The sequence below is a fragment of the Pleurodeles waltl genome, chromosome 6, assembly GCF_031143425.1.
Source record: "Pleurodeles waltl isolate 20211129_DDA chromosome 6, aPleWal1.hap1.20221129, whole genome shotgun sequence".
NCBI lineage: Eukaryota > Metazoa > Chordata > Amphibia > Caudata > Salamandridae > Pleurodeles > Pleurodeles waltl.
In genome coordinates, this window is record NC_090445.1 from 976,271,669 (window position 1) to 976,298,812 (window position 27,144).

At 43.3% G+C, this 27,144-nt stretch overlaps 1 protein-coding gene across 4 annotated transcripts in view; it reads left to right on the forward strand.

Annotated features, from left to right (window-relative positions):
• PLCE1 (phospholipase C epsilon 1) overlaps window positions 1-27,144 on the forward strand; it is an 848,028-nt gene that overhangs the window by 722,508 nt on the left and 98,376 nt on the right. For all 4 annotated transcript variants that reach the window (XM_069239847.1, XM_069239849.1, XM_069239848.1 and 1 more), the window contains 2 exons: window positions 3,950-4,068; window positions 23,387-23,515. In XM_069239847.1, the coding sequence (XP_069095948.1) occupies window positions 3,950-4,068; window positions 23,387-23,515 (248 nt within the window). The remainder of the gene's footprint in view (window positions 1-3,949; window positions 4,069-23,386; window positions 23,516-27,144) is intronic.

Genomic DNA, 27,144 nt, shown 5'->3' on the forward strand with positions numbered 1-27,144 from the left:
ATTCTTGCTACTTTCAGGTACCCAAAAAGGACAAGTGTCTTTGCCCTATTTTAGACCTTCGAGTCCTCAATCTATTCCTCAAGAAGGAGAAGTTCAGAATGCTCACATTGGCTCAGATTTTGAATGCGCTGGACCCAGGAGATTGGATGGTAGTGTTGGATTATTTCCACATCCCCATCCTGCCTGCCCACAGACGTTAACTGCAGTTTATGAAGGGCCACTTTCAGTTCACCATGCTTCCCTTTGGCCTTACCAACGTCCTTGGGTGTTCACCAAGGTGATGGCGATGGTTGCAGCTCATCTGCAGAGATCAGTGGTTCCAGTCTTCCTCTATCTCGACGACTGGCTGTTGAAGGGAGGCTCACCCCAGGCTGTCTTCTTCCACCTCTAGACTACTGTGAACATCCTACAGTTGCCAGGTTCACTATAAAGGTGCTTAAGTCACACCTGACTCCATTTCAGACGCTCCCTTTTATTGGAACTGTTCTTGAAACAGTGCATTTTTGGGCGTATCCTCCCGAACGGGATATTCAGGCTATGATATCAATGTACCAGTCTCTTTCCTAGATTTCGGTGAGACTGACTCTGAGGCAGTTGGTACTCATGGTCTCCTGAATCCTGCTGGTGACACGTGCTAGATGGCAGATGTGGACTCTGTAGAAGGACCTGAAGTTCCAGTGGGAGTAGCATCAGAGGAATCTCTCCGACATGGTCCAAATCTTGGAGGGAGCTGCAAAAGATCTGCAGTGGTGGCTAACGAACAGCTGTTGGGTCAGAGGCAGATCCCTATGCCCTCTCCAACCAGATCTGACAGTGGTGACAGGCTGGCCATCTGGGAGAGGTGAAGATCAGAGGACTCTGGTCTTCGACAGAAGCAGGATTCCACATCAAAATGCTGGAGCTCTGAGGGATCTGACTGACACTCAAAGTCTCTCTACCGTCCATCAAGGGAAAGCTTGAGCAGGGCAACACCACCACCATGTGGTACTGCAACAAACAAGGAGTGGTGGGGTTGTGGACCCTTTGTCAATAGGCTTTATGCCTCTGGACGTGACTGGAACAACAGGGCATATCCCTGTTGGTTCAACATCTGGTAGGCTCACTGAACTCCAGAGCAGACAGACTCAGACAACAATGCCTAGCGAATCATGAATGGCGTCTCAATCCGGTGGTGGCTCAAGGACTCTTTCAGCAGTGGGGGAGAGTCTTGGTTAGATCTTTTCGTCTCAACCGGGTACGCACAATGTCAGCAGTTTTGCACTCTGGAGTTTCCAAGGCGGCTCTCGCTCAGAGACCCTTTTCGTCTTTTGTGGAATTCAGGCCTCCTGTACGCCTTTCTGCCCATATCACTCCTGCCCAGAGTGCTCAAGAAGATCAGGAATGACCAGGACCAAGAAATCCTTGTGGCTCTGGTTTGGTACGGAGAGTCTGATATCCTGAGCTGCTGAGCTTGACCATCAACACTCCCATCAGACGGCTCCTCTGGGAAGATCTTCTGTCACAACAGCAGGGGAGGGTTCTTCACCTGAACCTGTCCACCATCCGCCTTCTTGCGTGGAGATTGAGCTGCGGCATTTGACAGCTTTTGACCTTCCTCCCGAAGTCTGTAACATCATCTTGCGTGCCAAGCGTCAATCCACCAAAATGGTATACTCCTGTTTTTGGAAGACATTTTTGGAATGGTGCACAGACAAGTCTGTCGATCCTCTTTCTGACCCTCTTTCTAAGGTTCTACGATTCATTCTTTCCCTTGCCCAGCAGGGCTCTGCATTAGGTACTCTATCTGCCATTTCTGCTTGTTTGCAGTAGCCTGATCAAAACCCTTTAAGTCTCCTATTGCACACAGGTTCCTCCAAGGTCTTACTTATTTCTTCCCTCCTTCGCAATTCATTATGCCCCAGTGGGATCTTAATTTGGTTCTGACCTTTTTGATATGCACTTATTTCAAGGCTCTTCAAAACTGTGCCCTCATGCATCTCACATTGAAAGCTGTCTTCCTTGTGGCAATTGCATCTGCCCGCATAGCGAGTGAACTGCAGTCCTTATCACCTGAGCAGCCCTACCTCTTTATCTATCCTGACAAAGTGGGCCTCTTTTCTGCTAAAGTAGCTACGCCTTTTCTTTTAGGCCAATCCGTCACCTTGCCTCCTTTTTATGCACTCCCACACCCTTCTAAGGAAGAGGAGAGACTCCACCAGCTGGACCCAAAAAGAGTGTTGGTTTTCTACCTAGATTGATCAGAAGAGTTCCAGCTGGACGTACAGCTCTTCATGGGGTATGTGGGTACAACGAAACGCCAGGCGGTGCAGAAGCAACCATCTCTTTTTGGGTCTTGCTCTGCATCAAAATCTGCTATGCACTGGCCAAAAAGCAATCCCTGAGGTCTTGCAAGCTCATTGAACCAGAGGGAAAGCTGTGACCACTTCATTAGCACACAGAGTTCCAGTCCTGGACATCTGCCAGGCAGCAATGTGGGCATCTTTGCACATGTTTATTAAGCAGTACTGCCTGAGCAGTCAGGCCTGTATGGGTACATTGCCCATTTGCTCCTGCTGGACTTTCTCGTTTTAAATTGTTTCGCCGACCCACCTCCAGGATTGGTTTTGCTTTGGGTATCTATTCAAAAGTAAGGAATCTGAAGCTAGATGTCTCTATCAGATGGACAAGTTACTTACCTTTGGTAACACCTAATCTGGTAGAGACTAGATCTGGCTGCAGATTCCTAAATGACCCACCCATCCTGTCCGCTCTGCGAACGAATATCTAGGGGTAGGGACTTCCCTTTCTGGGCTCTAGTTTTGACTCAAGGGTGGTCAGTGTTCTTCATGGCTCTGCGCTTTTAGCGTGGAAAGTCGTGAAAGGAAACTGACGTCAGCACACCTGGGTGGCACCTATAAAGGAACGGCAATGTAATTTCCGGTGCCGACGACACCGATGACCGACACAGAGCCGATCGACACCTACTGGTGTGAAGTGGTGCTGCTCATGAAAAATCTTCCAGATTCAGTCTGACGCTTGGGGAGATTTCAAAGGTAAGGAATCTGCAGCTAGATATAGTCTCTACCAAATAAGGCGTTACCGAAGGTAAGTAAGTTGTCCATCACTGCTGTGAGGCCAGTCTGATAACAGAAACTGGCAAAGAACTGTACAGTTGACTTCCGTGCGAGTCCCAGTGAAATTATCTCTTTAGATCGGCTGCTCAGCGGGGTGAAGTGTGTGCATGCCACTACTGCTACACAGAGAGTTGAAGATTCTCATATAAGATTTCATCTCACAAGGAGCCCAAGTCATTGTACCCCACCCAGCTCGTCTTAGAGGATTTTTAGGTGACATTATTTCATCCTTTGGGTCACGTGGCAACTGTTGAGATCTATTTGGTCTTTACTTTACTCTTCTGTCTTATTTTCTGTTTCCTGCACTACATAAAGCTGTGTCCTTTACGGAAATAACGTCATTGGCTTTACTAGAAAAATAGAAAGCTCATTGAGCCCACCTGGGCAAGTCATAGAGCCTGATTTATAGTTTTGAGGATGTTTTTTTCATCATAAACTCGACTGCTGTCCCATCCACCTTATTAAAAGTGGACTGCTTCCTATGGCACTTCCTACAAGTCAGATGAGACGACTGTCATGTTGGAGAAGAAGTAACCCATCCAGCAAACTCTAAAACAGGCCCTCAGTCTCCTGGATGCATGGATTCCTTGGCTTGTTCTGCGTGCTCTAAAATCTTAGTAAGCGGATCCACCAGATGTAAAAGCTTGTGTTGGCAGGAAACTTGGGCCATCTTAAAATGAATTAGGCTTGTGCTTTATAAAAACAATGATAAACAAATATAAAAAGTACATTGTTTTGTTATTTTAGAGGTTTGTGTTTGTTCTATGTCAGTGCTTTGTACACAGCTCGAGCCACACCTAACAATATTCTGCATATTTTTATTTTTTTATTTGCAGGATATAGGCATGTACAGCTTCGAAATGTGCATAACGAATCCTTAGACATCTCCACTCTTTTCATAAACAGCAGGCGAATGGAGGAAACTGCCAATGGATGTGGGATGCCGGTTTCTTTGGTAATTCCTTTGGATGTTAACATACATGGTTAATCATGTGTACTGATAAAATATTAAGTGAGGTATTTCAGAATTACAATATTTGTTATAAGAAGTAATCTTTAGCCTTTATTTATATTTCTAAGGTGTTTTTAACATGGTTTATCTATAGTATGTATTTTGAGCTCTTCCCTGCAGAAAAACGGAACTTATTTCGATATTGTTCTGTTTAAAATGGTGGATGGCCAGATGTCAATTCAATGAAAACATTATTTTCTTCCGGATAGAGTGCATGTTACGATTCATTTTCACAGGAAAGCAACTCTGTTAATTAGACATAAGGCATCTAAAATGTAATGTTACCTCACTGCACACGTGTAACCCCGTTTATAATGGTTTTGCTTAAATACCCTTTTTAAAAACTGTTATATATAAAATAAATACTCTGCCATATAACAAAAAACGCAGAGCCATAGAGTGTAATATATTGTTTAGTACTAAGGCCGGACCACGACCCAAAAACAGTCCTGGCAAAAATGCTCAAACCAGCCCTGCTCTCCGCCTCTCCTCGCGGTATCCCTCACTTTACATCCACCCACTCTCTCTGTCGTTCTCTCCCTCTCAGATCACTTTCGCTTTACCTTCCACCTCCCTCCTTCTCTGTCTCTTGAGGATTCTCTGTGCCTGCTTCACTTAATCTCTGTGAACGTGACAGACCATCATAAGCAGCCCTAGGCTTTCAGAACCAGCCTCCGAGGTCTCCAGCCTTCCAGCTCATTGGGAAAATGCCTGGTGGAATAAAAGGCCTATGAGGCCCTGTTTATTGCGAGAGAAGGACATCATGAGCTACTCAACCAACTGTTTGCCTCTCGCGAATCATGGCCACCCCCTCGCTCAACAGTGGTAATGAATATCATATTACACTGTCCATCTTCTCTCTATCTCGCTCTTTTTTAAATTAATTACACAGTGGCAGTATCCAGTATGTAGTTATGTTACAATTTCTATTGAAAGTCATTTTTTTTCATAATACTGTGGCTGTTGTTTTATGATGCGCCCAAAAAAATAATCAAATTTAGGTTTGGCATGACAAATTTCGTGCAGATCTGTCAAGGAGGGGTGAAAATGAAATGATGGGCTAAGAAAAGACACAGTTCCCATTTTAACTCACGTTGGGTTCTTAGCTCTCTTCTACAGAAAATAAAGCTGAACGGAATTATACCAAATTTGGCGCAAAAGTATAGTTCTTCAAAAAGAAGTGCTTTTGCTTTGTTTGGTGTAAATCTATTCTGGAGTTTGAGAAATGTGGGTTTATAAATTGTTGTAGGGTGGGTATAGGGGGTGTAAATTAAAAAGATAGTTTGACTTAATGTGCAAATCCTCCACAAATTCGCAAACTCACTGAAGATCCCTATATCCATTAAAAATAAATCACATCTCCGGACTTGGGAGTCTTTCGACGTGTTGATATGCATCTGGGCTTTTAACCACGCCCACCGCACCCCCATCACTATCACTCGTTCATAGGCTTGCCTTTCAAAACGTTTGTTGGTAACTGCTCTGCGTTTGTCCCTCCTTAGGGCAGTTTTGTTACCACCTTGGCCATTGACCCTGCTATATGGATAATTGTACTTTTGCTGATAACTTTGACTGCGAGCAAACTTCTTTTTTCTTTTGTGGGTCTCTCCGCACTCACGGCAGCACTTTGAATCGACTCGCTTATGTCATCTGTTTTACAATTTATTTTCAGTTTGTGTGGCAAGAAAAGGGCAGTTAGAATTTACTACCCTTATAGCTCTACCTCAAGGAAGCGCAAGACCCATTGCATTGCAAATGTGTGTTTTCTCCTGTCGTTTATTGCAGATTTGTGAATCTGGCCGCATCTCTCGTGCTCTGATTGGCTGACCTTCTCAGAAAAATTTATCGCAGCTACCATTACAAAACACTGTGCGTTGAGAAACGTGTTGAGAAAAATAAAACTATAATGGGCATAAGGGAGGCAGGGCCAACCTACCTTGTCCGCAGGGCCATCGGGGGGATCCTGCAATTAACGCACCCTCCCCCTACAGCATTTAAATACATATTTGAAAAATATGTGCCAGACTGATGAATTTTAGACCCTTCACCAGTCCTTCAGCAGCCCCTCTTTGCAAGGTAACACATCACCACTTTTTCTTCCTCCATGTTTGTGGCGCAAGCACATTTTATTTCTCTTATCTGGGCTAACTTTTAGGCATGTGCTTCTCTGCAGACGCTGCACCACCTCAGCCCTCAGTCTTGATTTTGAGCTTGCGGATCCTACTCATCCCCAAGTTTGAGGAGTTATACCCCACACCACAATCATTGCCTGCTTGAACCTGAGTGTTGCTTGCAGACCCCAGTTACACCTAGACTCTCCAGAGAAGACTGCTTCATTGGCTACCTCCACTTCTGAAGCCCTGTGGTGCCCTGCTCTCACCAAGATCACCTGGGCATAAGAAGCATCTTCTGCTCTCCACTTGCCACTTTGCCATCTCCACAGTCTTGAAAAAGGTCATCTCCTTCTGCCGTGGCACAAGTACAGACCTTAAAGATTCCACTCACTAAGACGAGTCAGGTTTTTCGAAAGTGAGAGCTTTTTGGGGGAGTTGGTCTTGAGTGGTGGCTGCCAAGCCCGATTGGATCGTTCACGCTGAATGGCTACATTATGAGAAAGTCTTACACAGACTGTCCTCCTCTTACAAAAAAAAAAGACGAAGTAACGGTTCGGGCTTAAACTGCTTCATTAATCGTGGCTGGTTGTCACTCAGTATATTGTGTGAAGGAAAACGAGGAAGCTCATGTTTCCAGAACGCGGGCTCCTGAGTCTGCATGTGGCCTTATGTGGCTCTGTGGAACGTTGTTCTCTTGCCCATCTCTCTGTGCCCTCCCATGTTCACGCTTGTCTGATTTCTCTTGTGTCACTGTCTGTGATGGAACTGTTAACGCGTCCGTCTATGTCAATTTATACACATCAGGACTCGTTTTAGGTCGATAAATCTTTGGGCCCAGTGATGAGTCTCCTTAGGACGAGAATACCAATTATTAAATCAATGGCATCGTTAAAAGTTAGCATCAAAATATATTTCACAATTACCATTAATGAACCTTCGGCGCATTCATTAGTTCTCAGACTCAAATAACCACACCTTGAAGGAAGATTTTGTGAATTTATTCCCTATTGATTACAATCTAATAATACCGTATTAGTCTCCAATCCAAGAAAACATAAGAGCATAATCACAAAATGGCAACTACGATAAGCTTTCAAGCCATGCGTTGATCAGAAACATAAGCTAGATGTGTCAGCAAGAATAGATCACAGTGCATAATAATACATAGGATATCAGTTCAGCATAGCTATATGTCAGTCACGTCAGTTCCGTCAATCAAATGAACACCTCATCTAACCTCGAATTAGCATAAGCATGTTGGGCCTCATGCAAAACAAGTTAGAATATCAATTTGGAAAACATCTAACTGAGATACCTAATCAAACATACAGCAGTTGGTACCTAGAAAGAAAGGCAAATAGATTCCGTTAGCATTATAATTACCCTCCTTGAGATAGGTCAGCATACAGGATCAGTCTTCGTCTTCAGGACATCAGTTGAATCACTGTCAGTCTATCTAAGTTGGAAGCAAGGGACACTTTCCCCTTAAGGGGGAAAGTTAACCGGGCAATCTATGGACAAGGTTGTTTTTCTAAGTCTCAAGTCACCAAATAGGGTGACAGAGGTTCTGGATGCAATCGATATTATCCCCTGCCTAATGTCTCTCGTCTCTCGTGTCATGGGTTTTTATCCCCTTTTCCGTGATACATTCCCCCAAGATTCTATTGGTTAGTAACTACACCCCATTATTGGTAACCAATCAAATTATACATTAAGTAATGCATTTGTCATTTCATGATATTGGCTCGTCTTCTAATTGGTCTTCATAATCGACATTTTCGTAGGTGGCATATCTGGGGTTACTTCACCATTTTGGCACACGTCTCGGGTCAGGAGTTCTCTTCTCCTCGCTTTATTGTCCTTCGAAGTGTCCATGTTTGTTTCAAATCACACAATTTAGACTAGAAGCTACTAGCATGTGTATGGGAAACTTTCATAATGTTGCTAATAAGTACAGAAAAGAACAATAGCTGGGTCATGGTCGTTGGCAAGTCCGCACACTGGAGAAGCAGAAAATATATGCTTTTAAATGAGAGTTATACAGCTAGTTCACGACTCATGCTAACTTAAGACGTACGAGTTCTAGTGAATACAGTTTTAATCGTGATAATACATACAATTTAAAAATTATTTCTTCTATTCAGCATTAGTGTTCACAAGTGAATAAGTCTTTACGTTTATTAATACATTTCAATTATTAATTATTAATGTTGCATTGTCAAATGTAAGCATTTCACGTCTATAATATATAATATTTAAACTACGCTCTCTCAGTCCCTCCTCTGATGACGCTCGTCATCACACAATCTTTGATCTTTAATTTTTCACCTTACGCATAATACGCATTTCAACATCTTGCCCTTTATGTGAACTTTCCCATATTTCGTTGAACATTTTCTCTCTTTCACTTTCTTCGTTCAATCTGGCTCTTTTTGTCATGTTTCTTTTAATTTTGTCATTAATTTTGCATGCCCCCCATAATCCTAATAGACAAATCAAAACAATTAATAGACCTAACATAATTTTTGCAAGAACTCCATTCCAAATATTGGTAAACCAGCTTCCCACTCGGGCAATTCCTTTTCCAAATTTTTTCCAAACTCCAGGTTCTTTTAAATCCTTCAAATCTATACTATCTCTAGTAAGGTTAGTAAGCATACTTCTTATTTTCTTACTATTATCAGGTATGAATGAACAGCAGTGACGTTCATTAAGCATTTTACACACACCTCCATTTTTTGCTAAAAGAATGTCTAAAGCAAGCCGATTTTGAAGAGTCATGGCTCTTTCTGCAGCAAGTTCAGTATCCATCAGTAGTATTGCTCCTGTAAAATTTGTCAGCATGTTATCCACAATAGTAGACAACCTTTGAATTTTCATAGAATTTAAGATAACCCCAACTGATGGGATTATTGCTCCAAATATGTCACCAATGACAGCCGCCACTGATTCTCGTTTTTGTCTAGTATGTTGTATTTCAGAAGATTTAGGTATTTGTTTTAAGTCATCAATCTGGTATCTCTTTGGGAAAACTATTCCCAAATAGCTTGTCCCATACCATCCCTTTGGGAGACGGTAATATGCATTTAACCCACAGATGTAATAGATTCCAGGAATCGCTGGGTCTTGTCCATTTAACATGAAGGTCCATTTACTCTGAAACAAAAACACATGTCTACATTCACTCGTACCCACAAATAAATTGTCTTCATCGGATTTTGGCCTATATATACATAGCCTACCTACGTGTAATGCATCTATAGCTAATTTGCCTTGGGTTTTAATGGCTGTGTAAGCATAATCATTTGCATAAGTACGTTTTTCTAAGCCTTTTTCTAACCTTTCCTTTAATGCTTTGCGTCTATCATCTGTGTGGTCTAAAAAGCTTTTCTCTACAGAAGACAGTAAGCAAGTCAGATTATTGCGATGTGCATAAGCAGTTCCAAATGTAAGTGTTGGTTCAAAGAATCCTCTAACTATTTTAATATCATGTTCTTTAGCTAACTTATTCAAAAATTCAATCACAGGCACAAAAGAAAACACAACATCCAGATTTGAATAAAAGTATTGCACATGCTCTTGATTATAGAATCTTGTTAATAGCAAGCTGCAGCTAATCCCATAAGTAAGAGGGAGGCTATGATAAGTAACTCCCTCCTGCACAGATGAAGGAATTTTAGTACACACATAACAATCTTTCGCATCCATAGTTTCCACATACTCATTTAATAAGCGATAGAAGACATTAGTAGAAAGTTCCCCTTTTGTATTAGTCCCCTCATGCAGATGTCTAGCATCTTGTTCAAATTTCTCCCACGGTGATAGTTTATTAGCAGTAGTAGTAGTCTCTGGTTTTGAAGTTGCGTTAATAGTTTCTCTCTCTTTCCACGGCATTCCTACAATCACTCCCACAATCATTATTGCACATACAACACCTATCACAAATCCTAACCAACCACACACCTTACTTCCTTTGTTACTATAAGCCATGTTTGTATAGAATCAGAATAGCAGATCAACAATCAACTCAAGATGGCAAACTCTTTCTGCGTATTTACAGCGTCTTCTCTCACTCCAGGACCCTCTTTCTTTTTTTTCAGGTTAGCAGCTTGTCGTAATTCTGTTTCTTGATGTCAAATCCAGTTTTAATGTCTCTTTCCTGTAATTTTATAAAGTCTTGTTCTTTTCAGTTTTCACGATTGTTCAAATTTTTCTTTTGAAGTTTACCCTCAGGTACCGTAGTATTGGCCTGGCACTTCTCAATCAAAACAGAATGCTAAGAATTCCTGTTGCCATTCAGAAGTTGTGGCATATGCCCATTCAGGACCTGTGTACCTTTGGTTTGCTATTCTCTTTCTTTTTAATCTTCGTTCACCTTGCTGTTCTCCTTCACTCAGATCATCTGCCTGTGAAGTATCGCTTTCCTCTATTATTGTCTCGTTTGCTATTTCTCTTATTCTAAGATGTGACTTATCTGGCCATTTATCACCTCTGTGTGTCTTGTTTCGGTGTCTTCCTTCTAGACGTTGGATAGCACCCTCCTCTTGTGATATGTTGTTTTCTCTTGACGGTCCTGTAATCAATTCAGAAGACTCTGATTCGTTCTGGTTTAAATCTACAGTTTCTCTCTCTGCCGACCTCCGCTTCTATACTGTATTCAGGCTCAGAATTGTATTTGTCTGCTTCTGGGAGAACCTCTCCTTGTCTTAGTTCTCCTGCTGCCTCAACTGAGATAGGCACTCTGTCACCTCTCTCGATCTCACTGTCAGCTTGAGTGACAAGGCTGTCCTCAGTGGGCTCCTCTACAGTCTTAGATCTTTCTTGGCTGATCTCTGTTTCTGTGGCCTCTCCACTTGAAGTTATTGTACCGGATTCTTCAAGTTCCTCTTCGACAGGACACGTTACCCTCTTTGTATGACTCGCATATATCCAGTTGGGAATTCCAGCACACTTCACAGCAGTAGTGGTAGTCAGTATTACTTGATATGGCCCCTTCCAGCGTGGTTCAAGACACGATTTCCTCACGTGCTTCTTGACAACCACCCAGTCGCCAGCTTGCAAAGAATGTCCTGGTTCACCGATTGGTGGCAATGTATTAGCTTCCACCTGGTGAGAGAAAGAGCAAATCACGTCAGCCAAACCTTTGCAGTAATCCAACACCATATCATCTGTAATATTCACTAATGCATTTGCAGGTACCGCTGGTAACCTCATTGCTCTACCCATGAGGATTTCATGGGGGGACAGTCCCGTTTTCTTATCTGGTGTGTTTCTCATGGACATCAGTACTAGCGGTAATGCATCTTGCCACTTCATGTTTGTTGCTGCACACATTTTCGCAATCCTTGATTTTAAGGTACCATTCATCTGTTCAACTAGTCCTGATGCTTCAGGGCGATAGCTACAGTGCAACTTTTGCTCGATATTAAGTGCTGCACACAGAAGCTTGATCACCTCATTGTCGAAATGTCTTCCCCTATCTGATTCTATAGAAACTGAAACCCGAATCTTGGTATTAATTCCCCGAGTAGTAGTTTTGCAACTGTGAGACTGTCATTTCTACGTGTGTAGGGTATGCCTCAATCCAATGACTGAAAACACACACAATTACCAACACGTACTTCAATCCTCCACAAACAGGCATTTCAATGAAATCCATTTGTATTCTATTAAATGGACCTCCAGCTCTTCCAATGTGGCTCAAATTTACCACTGTTCCTTTCCAGCATTCATCTGTTGACAGATGATGCACCTGTGACAAGTAATTTCTGCGGCATGTCTGAATTTTGGATTAAACCAATCAACTTTAAAATATCTGATCATGGCATCTCTTCCTAAATGTGCTTGCCCATGATATAATCGGGCAAATTGTGACAGAAGACTATTTGGTAAAACCAACTTTCCATCGTCTGAGACCCATATATCATCTGCTCTTTGTGCACATTGCATTTTCTGCCAGGAACGTTTTTCTTCTTTGCTAGCACGATTTTGTAGTGTCTTTAGTTAATCTAAAGTATCAACCACTCGTAATGCTAGACTCAAAGTTGTGTCATTTTCAGGCTGTGGTAGCAATTCCCACTGCTCTTTAAATGATATACAGTTCAATGCACAAAACCTTGCAACCTGATCTGCATAACCATTCCCCATTGACACAAAATCTTGTGATCTGGTGTGAGCACTGCACTTTACCACGGCAATTTCAAGAGGTAACTGAATTGCATGTAACAAATCTCTTATTTGTTCTCCATTTTTCACTGGTGATCCAGAGGAAGTCATGAAACCCCTCTGCGACCAGAGTTGACCAAAATCATGTACAATTCCGAATCCGTATCTGCTGTCAGTATAGATTGTAACTTTCAGATTCACAGCAGCATGGCAGGCTTTTGTAAGAGCTATTAATTCTGCCACCTGTGCAGAGAGTACTTTTTCAAGCCAAGAGGCCTCAACTATGCCAGAAATAGTACATACTGCGTAACCAGCTCTCAATGTTCCTGTTGAATCTCTTAAACAGGACCCATCCACGAACATAATGCAGTCGTTTTCTTTTAACTGGGTGTCCTGTATGTCTGGGCGAGGTTTGGTACAAAGGTCAGTCACCTCAAGACAATCATGCTCAAATTCTTCCCCATCTTTGATTTCTGTATTCTCATTGGGGAGTAGAGTTGCCGGGTTCAGTACTGTGCATCTTTTCAGTGTAACATTTGGTGACCCCAAAATAATCGTCTCATATTTGGTAAGTCGTGCATTTGTCATGTGTTGTGTTTTTGTTCTTGTCAACAAGATTTCAACAGAATGTGGGACCAATACTGTCAAAGGGTATCCCATGACTATGCCCTCACATTGTGAAAGGCTTTGACCAACTGCTGCAACTGCTCGCAAACAACCTGGTAAGGCTGCTGCGACAGGGTCCAAAGTAGCTGAAAAATATGCTACAGGGCGATTTGGATCTCCATGGACCTGTGTTAAAACAGACAAAGAACAAGCATCACGTTCATGACAAAACAACAGAAAAGGTTTCTCATAATCGGGCATCCCTAATGCTGGTGCCCTGCACATGCATTCCTTCAGCTCTAAGAATGACTCAAGCTCTTCTTTTGTCAAGGTGATTGTGTATGGTTCATTTTTGACATCTTTCCCTGTCAATTTTATTAGGGGCTTTGCGATAATTGAGAAGTTGGGTATCCATTGACGACAGTAACCCACCATTCCCAAAAACATCTTGACATCTCTCTTTGTTGTTGGGGGATTCATCTGTAAGACAGCTGTTATTTTTTCCTTTGATATTCTTCGGGATCCTTTCTCAATTAGATGCCCTAAATATTTTACTTCTTTCTGACAATATTGCAGTTTCTTAGGTGACACCTTATGCCCATTCTTTCCCAAATGGTTCAACAATGCAATGGTATCATATTTACAACTGTCTCTGGTTTTGGATGCAATTAACAAGTCATCAATGTACTGCACAAGGGTTGAATTAAAAGGCAGCACAAGAGGTTCCAGATCTTTCTTCAATATCTGATTGAAGATGGATGGTGACTCAGAAAACCCCTGAGGGATTCTGCACCAACTGTACACCTTATCCAGGAATTTGAAACTGAACAAAAATTGGCTATCTTCATGTAGAGGTATTGAGAAAAATGCCTGTGATAGGTCTACTACAGTAAACCATTCAGCATCACAAGGAACTTGGAACATTATTACCGCCGGGTTAGGTACCACAGGGCAACATTTTATCACGATTTCATTTATTTTTCTCAAATCCTGCACAATTCGAACCTTCCCACAGGGCTTTTTCAAACCCATGATAGGTGAGTTACACAGACTGCTCAAAACTTCTTTCAAAACTCCTTGTCTGAGAAAATCTGCAATTATCTGTGTCACTTCAATGAGTATATCCTGAGTCATGTGATATTGTGGTACTTGTGGGAATACTGCATTTGGTCTTATTTGGACTTTGACTGGTTCAACCCCTTTAATTAATCCGACCTCTTTTCCTGTCAAGTCCCACACTCTCTCTGTTACGGACCCTTGTAGGTCAGCAGGTAAGTCGATTAGAGTGAACACTGGGAATAAGGTAATTAGAGGGTAATCTTCATTCGTCTCTCCTCCTTCTATGAACTGACCCTCATCTCCTTCATCATCACTGTTTGTCTGGACTTCTATTCCATCATTGGAACAGGTAATTGAACATTTAGTCTTACATAGTAAGTCCCTTCCCAGTAGGGATACTGGACTTGAGTCTCATACGACAAATCTATGCAGGCCTTGGAAATTTCCAATTTCAACCTGTACTGGGTCAGTAATTGGATTTGTCAGATACTGGTTAGCCACACCAACCACTCGTATGGTGCGCCCTGATAGGGGTAGTCTCGGTACTTCTACGCTGCGGACTGTAGAGCGTGTATCTCCGGTGTCAACTAAAAATGCAACCTTATAGCCCATCACTTTTCCCTCTACATATGAGCCTCTCTGATCTACTTCTAACGAGGCTGCAAGCCTGCACTCTTCACTGTCTGAACTGTCATCTGACCATTCCTCATTCATCTCATTTTCACCTCGTAATGGAAATTGTTGTACAGTGTTGTTTTGACTTGTCACCTGACCTGTGACCTGCTGAGGAAGCGTCACCTGTTGCTGTCCCATCGGAGCTAGGGGTAACTGCATTTGCTGTCTAGGCACCATAGGAATCTGCTGTTGCATCGGTTGTACTGGCACGTTTTGAAAACGCGGCATTAACATTTGTTGCATAGGTTGTACCCCTGGCATTTGCATCAAATTATTCTGTAAGTTCGGGTTCTGATGTCTCATTCTTGGACCTCGCGGATTCTGATGTGCACCAACATTAATGCCCTGCTGAACTGTACCATCATGCACTATATTTGGACAATCCCGTTTCCAATGTCCCACGCCCCCGCATGCATGGCATGATGACATCCTTTTCATTACCTGCCCGTCATTTTGAACGACGACATTATTCATGTCCAAATTACTATTCACAAAACCTCGACCTCTACCTCTCGGCTGTGCCTGAAACCCACCGTTCATTTGCGGTTCCTGGTGCATCATTTGCTGAACACCATCTTTCAGCTTTTTCTGCTTCAACTCAATTTCATCACTACAGTATTTCGCATACTGTAACACCTCATCAATCGGTTTAGCTTGCCAACAAATCAAATGATTCTTAATCATCTGACCGACCTCTGGTCTCAGCCCTTCAACAAATCTGAACACAAGATGATTCATGTCTTTCGGTTCGATCGTCTCAGTGCCACTGTAATGTTTGAATGCCTTTAACAATCTCTCATAATAGGCATGTATTGATTCCTTAACCTCTTGCGAAGTCCGGTCGATTTTCTGCCAATCAGTCACCTTCGGTGACACCTTTTGTTTCAAAAATTCAATAACCTTATGATAGTATTTCATCACCTCTTCAGAAGGTGCTCCGGTCACCTTATCCCTTGCCGGTTCCTTCGTGGGCCAATCTACCCCTCTTTTGCACTCGAGCCACAAATCCGGTGGAACAATAATCTCAAATAAGGTATTTAAGTCTTCCCAAAGACATTTTGCAAGCTTCACAAATCTATCTGTCTGTTGATACCACTCGATCGGTTTCTCTCTTAACCTCGGGTAATCATTTGTAAAGGACAAAATATCTCCCCTGGACCAAGGCACATGGACTAAAACACCACCAGCCGTTTCTCTCATGGGCAGGATTTTTACTGTATCTAAATTGCGTGTGGTCGTTGTTTCAATAGACCCTGGGCTATCCTTTTTCCCTTTGTCTCTTTTCTTTGCCCACCGACCTTCCCATTTTTCTAGTGCTCCCCAAATTTGTGCACTCTGCAGCAATTCTTTCAGGTGTGTCTTCATGCCTGCAGATCTCATGTGATCAAAATCTTTAGTATCAAAATCTAATCTGTAGCTCCTTTTCAAATGCTTTGTGTTACCAATATCAATATTGTATTTGTCTGCCAAGTTTGCTAATCTCTGGTGTATTTCCCTACCTCTTTGTTAATCTTAGGGCATAAGTATCTTAGTTCTGCCTCAGTGTAGGATTCCAACCTGTTCACTCCCATTGTTCCTTCCACTAACTCAGCAGCTTCTGCTCCTAGCCGTACAAGATTCAGATATTCATCTTGTTTATCCTTTTCAGAATCAATTTCGGTTACTGTAGTTTTTCGAGAAGTAGAAGTTTTCTCTAACCACTCGTTTAATTGCTGTACTGTAAAACCTTGCAGTGAAATGTTTCCTGCATGTATCATTGGAGTATGTGAGCTATTCGTACTCATGGTTTGGGGAGTCAAAACTCCCAACCCTGCTTGTCGCATTGCTTCAAGAGGTGCCCCTATTGGACTGAGGTCCATTAAGGGTCTCTGTTGCTCACATACCTGTCCTTCCTGGGCCATTATCTGTGGAGTTCTAATAGACCCTCCTCTTATCACTTCATGAGTCATAACTCCCTGTTCACATGTCCTTATTTTCTCTTGGGCATATAACGGTACTGGGGGACCAACAGTAATAGGTAGTGATATAGCAGGTGTCTGACCTGATCCCAGTCTTCTAGGAGCCGCAACACCATAGGTCTGTTCTAATGTACCTGGTACAGGTACTAACGGAGGTCCTGCTACAGGGTTATACCCTGGTATCAGCTGTGGCGGTTGAGACACTAGCTTTGGAGTTGACTCAATCTGAATCAGCCTTGGCTTTGTATATATCGGGTCTGGCGGCACCACCAAGTTCGTAGTAGTCTCAAGCACTGGAACATCAGGATAAATTCTTTTTATCTGCGGTGGAGACTGGAACTGTATCGGCACGTCTGGTGCAGTGGGTACACTGTCACCATTCTGTATCAAGGCTGTATCGCTAGTCTGTACCGTATCAGTAACTCCCTTCTCCTGCGTCTGGTTCCCAGGATCCAAGCTAGTACTCGGAACATCGTCGCTCACCGCATAAGGTGGTGGTCGATTATGTAGCAATCTATCCATAAACTCCTCATCCTCTGAATCATCCTCTTCTTCCCAGGACCTTTTATGTTCTTTAACTTTGCCTGAATCTTTGTTAGTTTTGCAAGAAGCTTTCTTACCCTGTGTCTCTTCTCCCTGTGTTATCGCTGGAAACAGCTTTAACCCATCTACTATTCCCTGTCTCCACATTTTATTCTCATTGTCCCATCTAGCTTCTGCATAGGATTTTTCTGCCCTTGTCAATCTTCTGTGAAACCTTTCTTGCCTATGTTTAATAGCCATTAGGTCCCAGATCGCCAGAGCCTCATATTGTGCCGTCTCGGAGGTGGTTTCTGCGTACTTAACATCCACCTCAAGTTTTCTAATACCTTTTGATTGAATGTCCCATGTTCCGGAAACGCTAGACACCCCTCTTTTTCTGTCAATTTGCGCCATTGTTTTATCCACAAACAGGGTGCAACACCCTTTTCCTCCATAACTGTATAAGCTGGAGTACCCTTGGGTGGTGTAGGTTCCCCATCGGTTGCGACAATGTACACATCTCCCCTCAAAGCGCTTTTGAATGCCTTAACAAAATTAATTTTGCAATTCTTTTATTTCGTGTTTAATCAGAAAACGGCTTAATTCCCAAGATACTCTTCACCTACCCTTTTCTCAACCTGTTGCCTCTCACGGACGGCAGCCAATCCGTGCGTGACTCCTCTTAACATCTGACCTATCTCAGCGCGGCACCACTGACGTCACACTCACACACACTGCAGCTGACAAAGTCTTGTGGCTTGTCCAGACCGCACTGACTCATACAATTCATACAAACTAATGCGATTTATTGCAGACACTTTAAAATGACAATACAAATCTGCCAGTTTACTACAGGAAGGGTAACACATTCGCTTCAGAACTTTACAGAGATTTCACTTGAAGCCTCGGCCGCTACTCTCTCCTTCTCAGTTCCCACATGCGCTAGCAGAATTCGACCCGCAAATCCTACTCTCGACTTGTCAATGACTCCTTCTAGTGCACTTTAGAGCTCGTCAAATCTCCATCGAAGGTTTCATACGTACGTTATGACTCAAACCTGACTTGTCAACCACGCCCGATTGACCTATTAAACCGTACAGATTACAACATAAACCATATTTCTCATCCTACTCCGGAGTCTTAGACCTCACTAGGTCCGTATACCTTAACCAACCACGTGGATAATTTTTGAACAATAAGCGCTGCATTCACATGAAGTACGCCGACTTCCCTACTCTCTTACTGTGGAGTATGCCCACTCCCTCTAATTAACACTTATTTTGTCCTAAACACACAATTTTTCCCACAATCACCTGCAAAGATGCATAAGATTTAATAAGCGCAAGAGGCCCTAACCACACATACTAAGGCGCCAAGATAATTCCCAACTCATTTAGGCAGGCTCCGAGATCCCAGGAAAGCCATGGCGAACCTCGCCACTCATCGTTTTGCCAAATTTCATTATCACAGAAAACAAAATTAACAATGAAAATTCCGTCCTAGGGCCCCCAAGGGCCAAACCGTCGCTCTGCTACCAGAACTGTTAACGCGTCCGTCTATGTCAATTTATACACATCAGGACTCGTTTTAGGTCGATAAATCTTTGGGCCCAGTGATGGGTCTCCTTAGGACGAGAATACCAATTATTAAATCAATGGCATCGTTAAAAGTTAGCATCAAAATATATTTCACAATTACCATTAATGAACCTTGGGCGCATTCATTAGTTCTCAGACTCAAATAACCACACCTTGAAGGAAGATTTTGTGAATTTATTCCCTATTGATTACAATCTAATAATACCGTATTAGTCTCCAATCCAAGAAAACATAAGAGCATAATCACAAAATGGCAACTACGATAAGCTTTCAAGCCATGTGTTGATCAGAAACAGCATTATAATTACCCTCCTCGAGATAGGTCAGCATACAGGATCAGTCTTCGTCTTCAGGACATCAGTTGAATCACTGTCAGTCTATCTAAGTTGGAAGCAAGGGACACTTTCCCCTTAAGGGGGAAAGTTAACAGGGCAATCTATGGACAAGGTTGTTTTTCTAAGTCTCAAGTCACCAAATAGGGTGACAGAGTTTCTGGATGCAATCGATATCATCCCCTGCCTAATGTCTCTCGTCTCTCGTGTCATGGGTTTTTATCCCCTTTTCCGTGATACATTCCCTTAAGATTCTGTTGGTTAGTAACTACACCCCATTATTGGTAACCAATCAAATTATACATTAAGTAATGCATTTGTCATTTCATGATATTGGCTCGTCTTCTAATTGGTCTTCATAATCGACATTTTCGTAGGTGGCATATCCGGGGTTACTTCACCATTTTGGCACACGTCTCGGGTCAGGAGTTCTCTTCTCCTCGCTTTATTGTCCTTGGAAGTGTCCATGGTTGTTTCAAATCACACAATTTAGACTAGAAGCTACTAGCATGTGTATGGGAAACTTTCATAATGTTGCTAATAAGTACAGAAAAGAACAATAGCTGGGTCATGGTCGTTTGCAAGTCCGCACACTGGAGAAGCAGAAAATATACGCTTTTAAATGAGAGTTATACAGCTAGTTTACGACTCATGCTAACTTAAGACGTACGAGTTCTAGTGAATACAGTTTTAATCGTGATAATACATACAATTTAAAAAATATTTCTTCTATTCAGCATTAGTGTTCACAAGTGAATAAGTCTTTACGTTTATTAATACATTTCAATTATTAATTATTAATGTTGCATTGTCAAATGTAAGCATTTCACGTCTATAATATATAATATTTAAACTACGCTCTCTCAGAACCTACTACAGGTCGGACATGCCTAAAGGGCAAACAGGCAGTGCCCGATAAGCTGGTCTGAAAGGTCAGGGTGTGGGTTGTGTTTTTTTGGCTTTCGTGTGCCTGGTCTATGGTCTGCCATGTCGGTTTTTACTGTTGCTTGCCCTGATATTAAAACAAACATTGCATGCAGCAAGTTCTAATCCATGCAGTCTTCCATACAGATCAAAACACTTTTGCAGGGTCTCTTTGCAAGTTCAAAACTGCCCCAATTTGCAAATGTGGGCCAACTTTTAATATGGGCAGTTTTATTTTAGTGCCCAGTGAGATGTTGATGCCCTTGCCTTTTATTCTGTCCTAGTCCGACGCTGGCCTCCTGTCTCGGGGGCTATGGTGGCACAGACAGCGTTTATTGCAGAAGCTCGGAGCCGCTGAGATCAATAGTAGAAATGGGAAAAAACTATTGTGTAAAGAATAACTCCCCGTACGTTATACATATTAGCTGGAAAATCTTCTGGAATGCTGACCAGTTTTGAACTAAATAGAATTCAAATGTAGAAATCCAAGGAAGGCTTGATTACATGGGGGTGCTTGTGGTTTTTAGAGGTCTTTCATTGTATTTCTTATTTCTTATTATTTATTTATTTTTAAATTCATGTATTAGCATTTACTCTTAATTCGGTACCCATGTACAAAGGCATAGATCATGAGCACTTAATCTTCCGCAGTGTGTTAACAAAAGCATCAATATCTCCCTTCGGTCGCATCGGATAAGAGTTAACATTACAGAAAGCCAAAATACATTGAGAGAGGTGAATTTGCATATTGTGTATGGGAACATGGTGCATCCGGATACTCGAAGGATAAGCCAACAAACATACTGTTCAACACAAGAATTGAACAATACAACAATGTGCCAACCATGAACAAAAGCTGTCTGAACGGCATGATTTTATCAGGTGTTCCATGTCCTTGTGAACTTGGGAAGCCAGGGAGCCCTGGTTGCTAGTTGGGGTGCCCATCGGTCAAGTACCCAATGGGGGTGGAGGGGAAACAAAGAGACCCCAGCTCCCATTTTTTTTGCATGTGTTGTGGGTAGAAGGTGGGTTCCCCATTGGAGACTTGTAATATACCAGGCCTGTGCTGGGAGGGAGGAACGTACCATTCACACTGTAATCTCTTCAGGCATACTATTCATCTGGCAAGGGGTACATTTTTATCAAACAGTTTAATGACATATATATCTAATGTCGTAGCTACATTATTAACCTCCTGAGATCTTCGGACGCTCATCATGGCCTCCGCTTCGGCCCATTTATTGGTTACCCAAAGCCAACAGTGCACCATGGGTGGGTGGGGTGCTTTCCAATTAATGGCGATCAGTCTTTTGCAGAGTACTGTCACCAAGTACATGTCGTAATCCCTAGTAGACGTAGGAGCGGGGTTAGAGGTATCCGGACATCAGTAACTGTGGATATCAGTTCCATTATGTGAGTCCAAGTGCAAAACAACGGGACAATCCCAGACCATACGTAAGAAAGTTGCGTCCGCATGCCACATTTCGGGCACATGGAAGACGTCCCTGGAAACATTTTGTGTAAGCGGTGTGGTGTGAGATAATTCGAATGTAGATAATTGAATTGCGTATACTTTAAACGGTGACATTACGTGAAACTCGTTTGACCTGTTCTAGGGCCATGTTCCACTGTTTGGGGGTGAGTTCTGCGCCCAAGCAGTTGTCCCATTTAAGTTTGCTCCTATTCAGAGGGTCGCCATTGCCCTTTTACAGTGTTGTATAGAGTGTTGATACTGACTAACGGCAAAGGACGTGTCAGAATGCACTGCAGACCTAAATGTATGGGGAGTTCCATTGACCTGGGAGGCCGTCTATTTGCATTTGTTGCCCTGCTAGCGGTGTGAGAGGAAGAGACCTGTCCCAATGCCATACTGTTCTTGCAGACCCTGGAAGGAAAGCAGAGTCCGTCACTATATTTCTCCATGGTGGGTGAGTTCAGCACCCCTCCATGGGGTGAGATCATAGGCCCTCAGCAGTCTCTTCATGATTGGCAATCCCCACGGGGGAGTTGTGGTGCGTTTGGGGTTGGTGTGCGCCTAGGGTGCATATAGCAAGCCCATGTGAGTTTAGTTGTACACATGAGTTTCCCTGTTCCGCTGCCCAGTTTGTCTGGGTCCCCACAGCAGGTTTGATTCCAAACTACACGGAGCGTGGAAAAAGGATTTGGCCGGAACCACTAGTAGGGCTTCAAAGAGATATAACAGTCGCCGGAGGACCAGCATTTTGGGGCAAGCGGGCCCAAAAATGCATGGATTGGCGAAGTGAGGCTAGGGCTATTTATTAATATTTAAATTGTGCAGACATTACCCAAAGGTGCTAGAGCACTTCACAAGAGAAATATCTAGTTACATCACAGTTACAGATGCTTTAAGATAGGCAGTACAGCTACAAGTAATTACAAGGTTGAAAGTACAAGTGGACCATTACATAAAACAGAATATACAAAAGCTCTAAGAAGGTTAAGATAGTGTACAGAGTGCACAAAAGGTATCTATGTCCGTAAACAATTTGAGATAGTATACAAAGTGTACAATAGGTATCTATGTCTGTAAACGGGTTGCAGTAGTATACAGCCTTTCGAATGTTTAGGAGGTAAAGAGGTCTGTGCCAATAGCTAATTACAGTGTTTTAGCTGAAATACTTTTGGAAGAGAAGGGCTTTCAAGTCCACTTTGAAAGTTGTCAGCTTGGTAGTTGTGTGCAGTTTTGGAGGTAGTGAATTTCAGATTCTGGTTATGCTTCCTGGGAAGGATTGTACCATCAGTCGTTCCCTTTTAAATGATGGGAGATCAAAGAGTATTGCTTCTGCATTTCACGATGTTCTGGAGCCACCTGATAGCTCAAGTTTGTCTGCCAGGTAACTAGGAGTGGATTTGTGCAGGGCTTTATGGGTGATGCCCTTGCTTCAATTGGCAACTATCGCAGAGTGACCAGCATGGGGGTAATGTGGTCATTTATTTTGGCCCCGTAAATGAAACATGCTGCAGGGTGTTAAATTGTTTTGGGGGGAGGGTGTTTGGAGGGGCGGTTCAGGGGGGAAATGGGTTTTGGGGAGACCAGTCATAAGATAATTACAGTAGTATACTCCGGAGAGGACCAGTGTATGAGTAAGAAGAGATGAATGAATAGTGGTCACTACAAAAGAGCAGGAGGGCTTGCTTAGGAGGATTATTTATGTTTATCATTGAAGGGTTAGTTGAGAGGTGTGAATTAGTAAGAAGAGTATCATGGAAGCAAAGAAAACGTTGCTTAAGTTTGGAAATTGTACATAGCAATGTCTAACTTAAAATGTTCTTTTCATGTGGAACAGTTGTTCAGTGCTGAGGAAAAGAAAGCCTTGATGCGGTTCAAGGTGACTGTGCATGGACTTCCGGGACCTGAACCTTTTACAGTTTTCGTTGTGAATGGGGGAACCACAGCAAAGGAGCTTCTTCATCAAGTAAGTCCAACACTTTTAGTCAGTGACCAGAGTGACTGAATTATACATTTTTAATGATGTTTTACTACTCTGTGTTCTTTATGTTGTAAAGGTATTGTCACAGTGAATGAATTAGAAGCCACCAGTTTAAAAAGTGTATAGCATACAAAATTGTTTATTGCATGCTTGGGAAAACAGTAATTTCTGATGGTTTGTTAATTCTTCAGCAGTGCTCTCACACATGCCAGTTTGTGGCATCATGTGGCTTCGCAGCGACTCCGTACTGCCCCAGAAGTGAAGTAGTGCCGGGGCATATAAGCACCACCTCTGCTCACTGATGATATTGTATTGTAATTGTATTGTAATCGTATTTATATAGCGCTTACTACCCCTGACGAGGCGTCGAAGCGCTTTTCGATGAGTAGCACGCTACTCTGGAACCTAACAAGAATTAGTGATGGATTAGTATCATTAAATAATGAGTACAGTTTTAGTATTATTATGAGTTAATTTGAGCCGCGGATATGAGAGTTTGTTAGTTAGATTGACTGGAGTAATGGAGGGGTGGAGGAGGAAAGAAATCCAGAAGTGTTAATTAGGAGTATATCCTTCATTTACTCAACCCAAAGGCTTGGGATGAGTAAAGGGGGGCGGAGAGGGAAGAGTATGTGGAAGGGTTAGGGAGAGCATAGTAGCAGGGTGAGATGAATGCAGGAGAATTTAGTAGGGTTGTGTGGGAGGTCACAGAGGTAGAGTGAGGTTTGGTGAGTTAGATGTGGAGGTGGAGGGAAGAGCTTAGGCAGAGATATTTAGGAGATGAAAGTGGTAGAAGGGATTTGGGATGAGTCAGAGTGAGAATGGAGGATAGTTTGATAGAGACATGACATAAGAGTGATGAGTAGAAAAGTGTGATAAGATGAGAGCAGGAATTCATAGATATCTAGTATAACAACCCAAAGAACCAGGAGCCATGCAATGATCCACGAACATGCCAAGCACAGAAACAACATATACACATACATATATATATATATACACACACACACACACACACACACACACACACACACACGAATACACACACATATGCACATACAATACATAATTAGAATCATGGGTAAAAAATACTTAGTCAGACAGGTTTAAAGAGTGTGTGTGTATTTTATTGTTATGACATAGTAGCAATACATATTTTCCAAAGAATCTATAAATAAATAGAAATATACATATGTAGGAAGTTGGCTCTGTATGTGCTATTTCAAAGTAAGGAATAGCATGCACAGAGTCCAAGGGTTCCCCTTAGAGGTAAAATAGTGGTAAAAATAGATAATACTAATGCTCTATTTTGTGGTAGTGTGATCGAGCAGTAGGCTTATCCAAGGAGTAGTGTTAAGCATTTGTTGTACATACACATGGACAATAAATGAGGTACACACACTCAGAGACAAATCCAGCCAATAGGTTTTGTATAGAAAAATATCTTTTCTTAGTTTATTTTAAGAACCACAGGTTCAAATTTAACATGTAATATCTTGTTTGAAAGGTATTGCAGGTAAGTACATTAGGAACTTTGAATCATTTCAATTGCATGTATACTTTTCAAGTTATTCACAAATAGCTATTTTAAAAGTGGACACTTAGTGCAATTTTCACAGTTCCTGGGGGAGGTAAGTTTTTGTTAGTTTTACCAGGTAAGTAAGACACTTACAGGGTTCAGTTCTTGGTCCAAGGTAGCCCACCGTTGGGGGTTCAGAGCAACCCCAAAGTTACCACACCAGTAGCTCAGGGCCGGTCAGGTGCAGAGTTCAAAGTGGTGCCCAAAACGCATAGGCTTCAATGGAGAGAAGGGGGTGCCCCGGTTCCGGTCTGCTTGCAGGTAAGTACCTGCGTCTTCGGAGGGCAGACCAGGGGGGTTTTGTAGGGCACCGGGGGGGACACAAGCCCACACAGAAATTTCACCCTCAGCAGCGCGGGGGCGGCCGGGTGCAGTGTTAGAACAAGCGTCGGGTTCGCAATGGAAGTCAATGAGAGATCAAGGGATCTCTTCAACGCTGCAGGCAGGCAAGGGGGGGCTTCCTCGGGGAAACCTCCACTTGGGCAAGGGAGAGGGACTCCTGGGGGTCACTTCTGCAGTGAAAGTCCGGTCCTTCAGGTCCTGGGGGCTGCAGGTGCAGGGTCTTTTCCAGGCGTCGGGACTTAGGTTTCAGAGAGTCGCGGTCAGGGGAAGCCTCGGGATTCCCTCTGCAGGCGGCGCTGTGGGGGCTCAGGGGGGACAGGTTTTGGTACTCACAGTCGTAGAGTAGTCCGGGGGTCCTCCCTGAGGTGTTGGTTCTCCACCAGCCGAGTCGGGGTCGCCGGGTGCAGTGTTGCAAGTCTCACGCTTCTTGCGGGGAGATTGCAGGGTTCTTTAAAGCTGCTCCTTTGGATAAAGTTGCAGTCTTTTTGGAGCAGGTCCGCTGTCCTCGGGAGTTTCTTGTCGTCGTCGAAGCAGGGCAGTCCTCAGAGGATTCAGAGGTCGCTGGTCCCTTTGGAAGGCGTCGCTGGAGCAGAGTTCTTTGGAAGGCAGGAGACAGGCCGGTGAGTTTCTGGAGCCAAGGCAGTTGTTGTCTTCTGGTCTTCCTCTGCAGGGGTTTTCAGCTAGGCAGTCCTTCTTCTTGTTGTTGCAGGAATCTAATTTTCTAGGGTTCAGGGTAGCCCTTAAATACTAAATTTAAGGGCGTGTTTAGGTCTGGGGGGTTAGTAGCCAATGGCTACTAGCCCTGAGGGTGGGTACACCCTCTTTGTGCCTCCTCTCAAGGGGAGGGGGTCACAATCCTAACCCTATTGGGGGAATCCTCCATCTGCAAGATGGAGGATTTCTAAAAGTTAGTCACCTCAGCTCAGGACACCTTATGGGCTGTCCTGACTGGCCAGTGGCTCCTCCTTGTTATTCTCATTATTTTCTCCGGCTTGCCGCCAAAAGTGGGGGCCGGGGCCGGAGGCGGCGGGCAACTCCACTAGCTGGAGTGTCCTGCGGTGCTGTGACAAAGGGGTGAGCCTTTGAGGCTCACCGCCAGGTGTTACAGCTCCTGCCTGGGGGAGGTGTTAGCATCTCCACCCAGTGCAGGCTTTGTTACTGGCCTCAGAGTGACAAAGGCACTCTCCCCATGGGGCCAGCAACATGTCTCTAGTGTGGCTGGCTGCTGGAACTAGTCAGCCTACACAGACAGTCGGTTAAGTTTCAGGGGGCACCTCTAAGGTGCCCTCTGGGGTGTATTTTGCAATAAAATGTACACTGGCATCAGTGTGCATTTATTGTGCTGAGAAGTTTGATACCAAACTTCCCAGTTTTCAGTGTAGCCATTATGGTGCTGTGGAGTTCGTGTTTGACAAACTCCCAGACCATATACTCTTATGGCTACCCTGCACTTACAATGTCTAAGGTTTTGTTTAGACACTGTAGGGGTACCATGCTCATGCACTGGTACCCTCACCTATGGTATAGTGCACCCTGCCTTAGGGCTGTAAGGCCTGCTAGAGGGGTGACGGACCTATACTTGCATAGGCAGTGAGAGGCTGGCATGGCACCCTGAGGGGAGTGCCATGTCGACTTACTCGTTTTGTCCTCACTAGCACACACAAGCTGGCAAGCAGTGTGTCGGTGCTGAGTG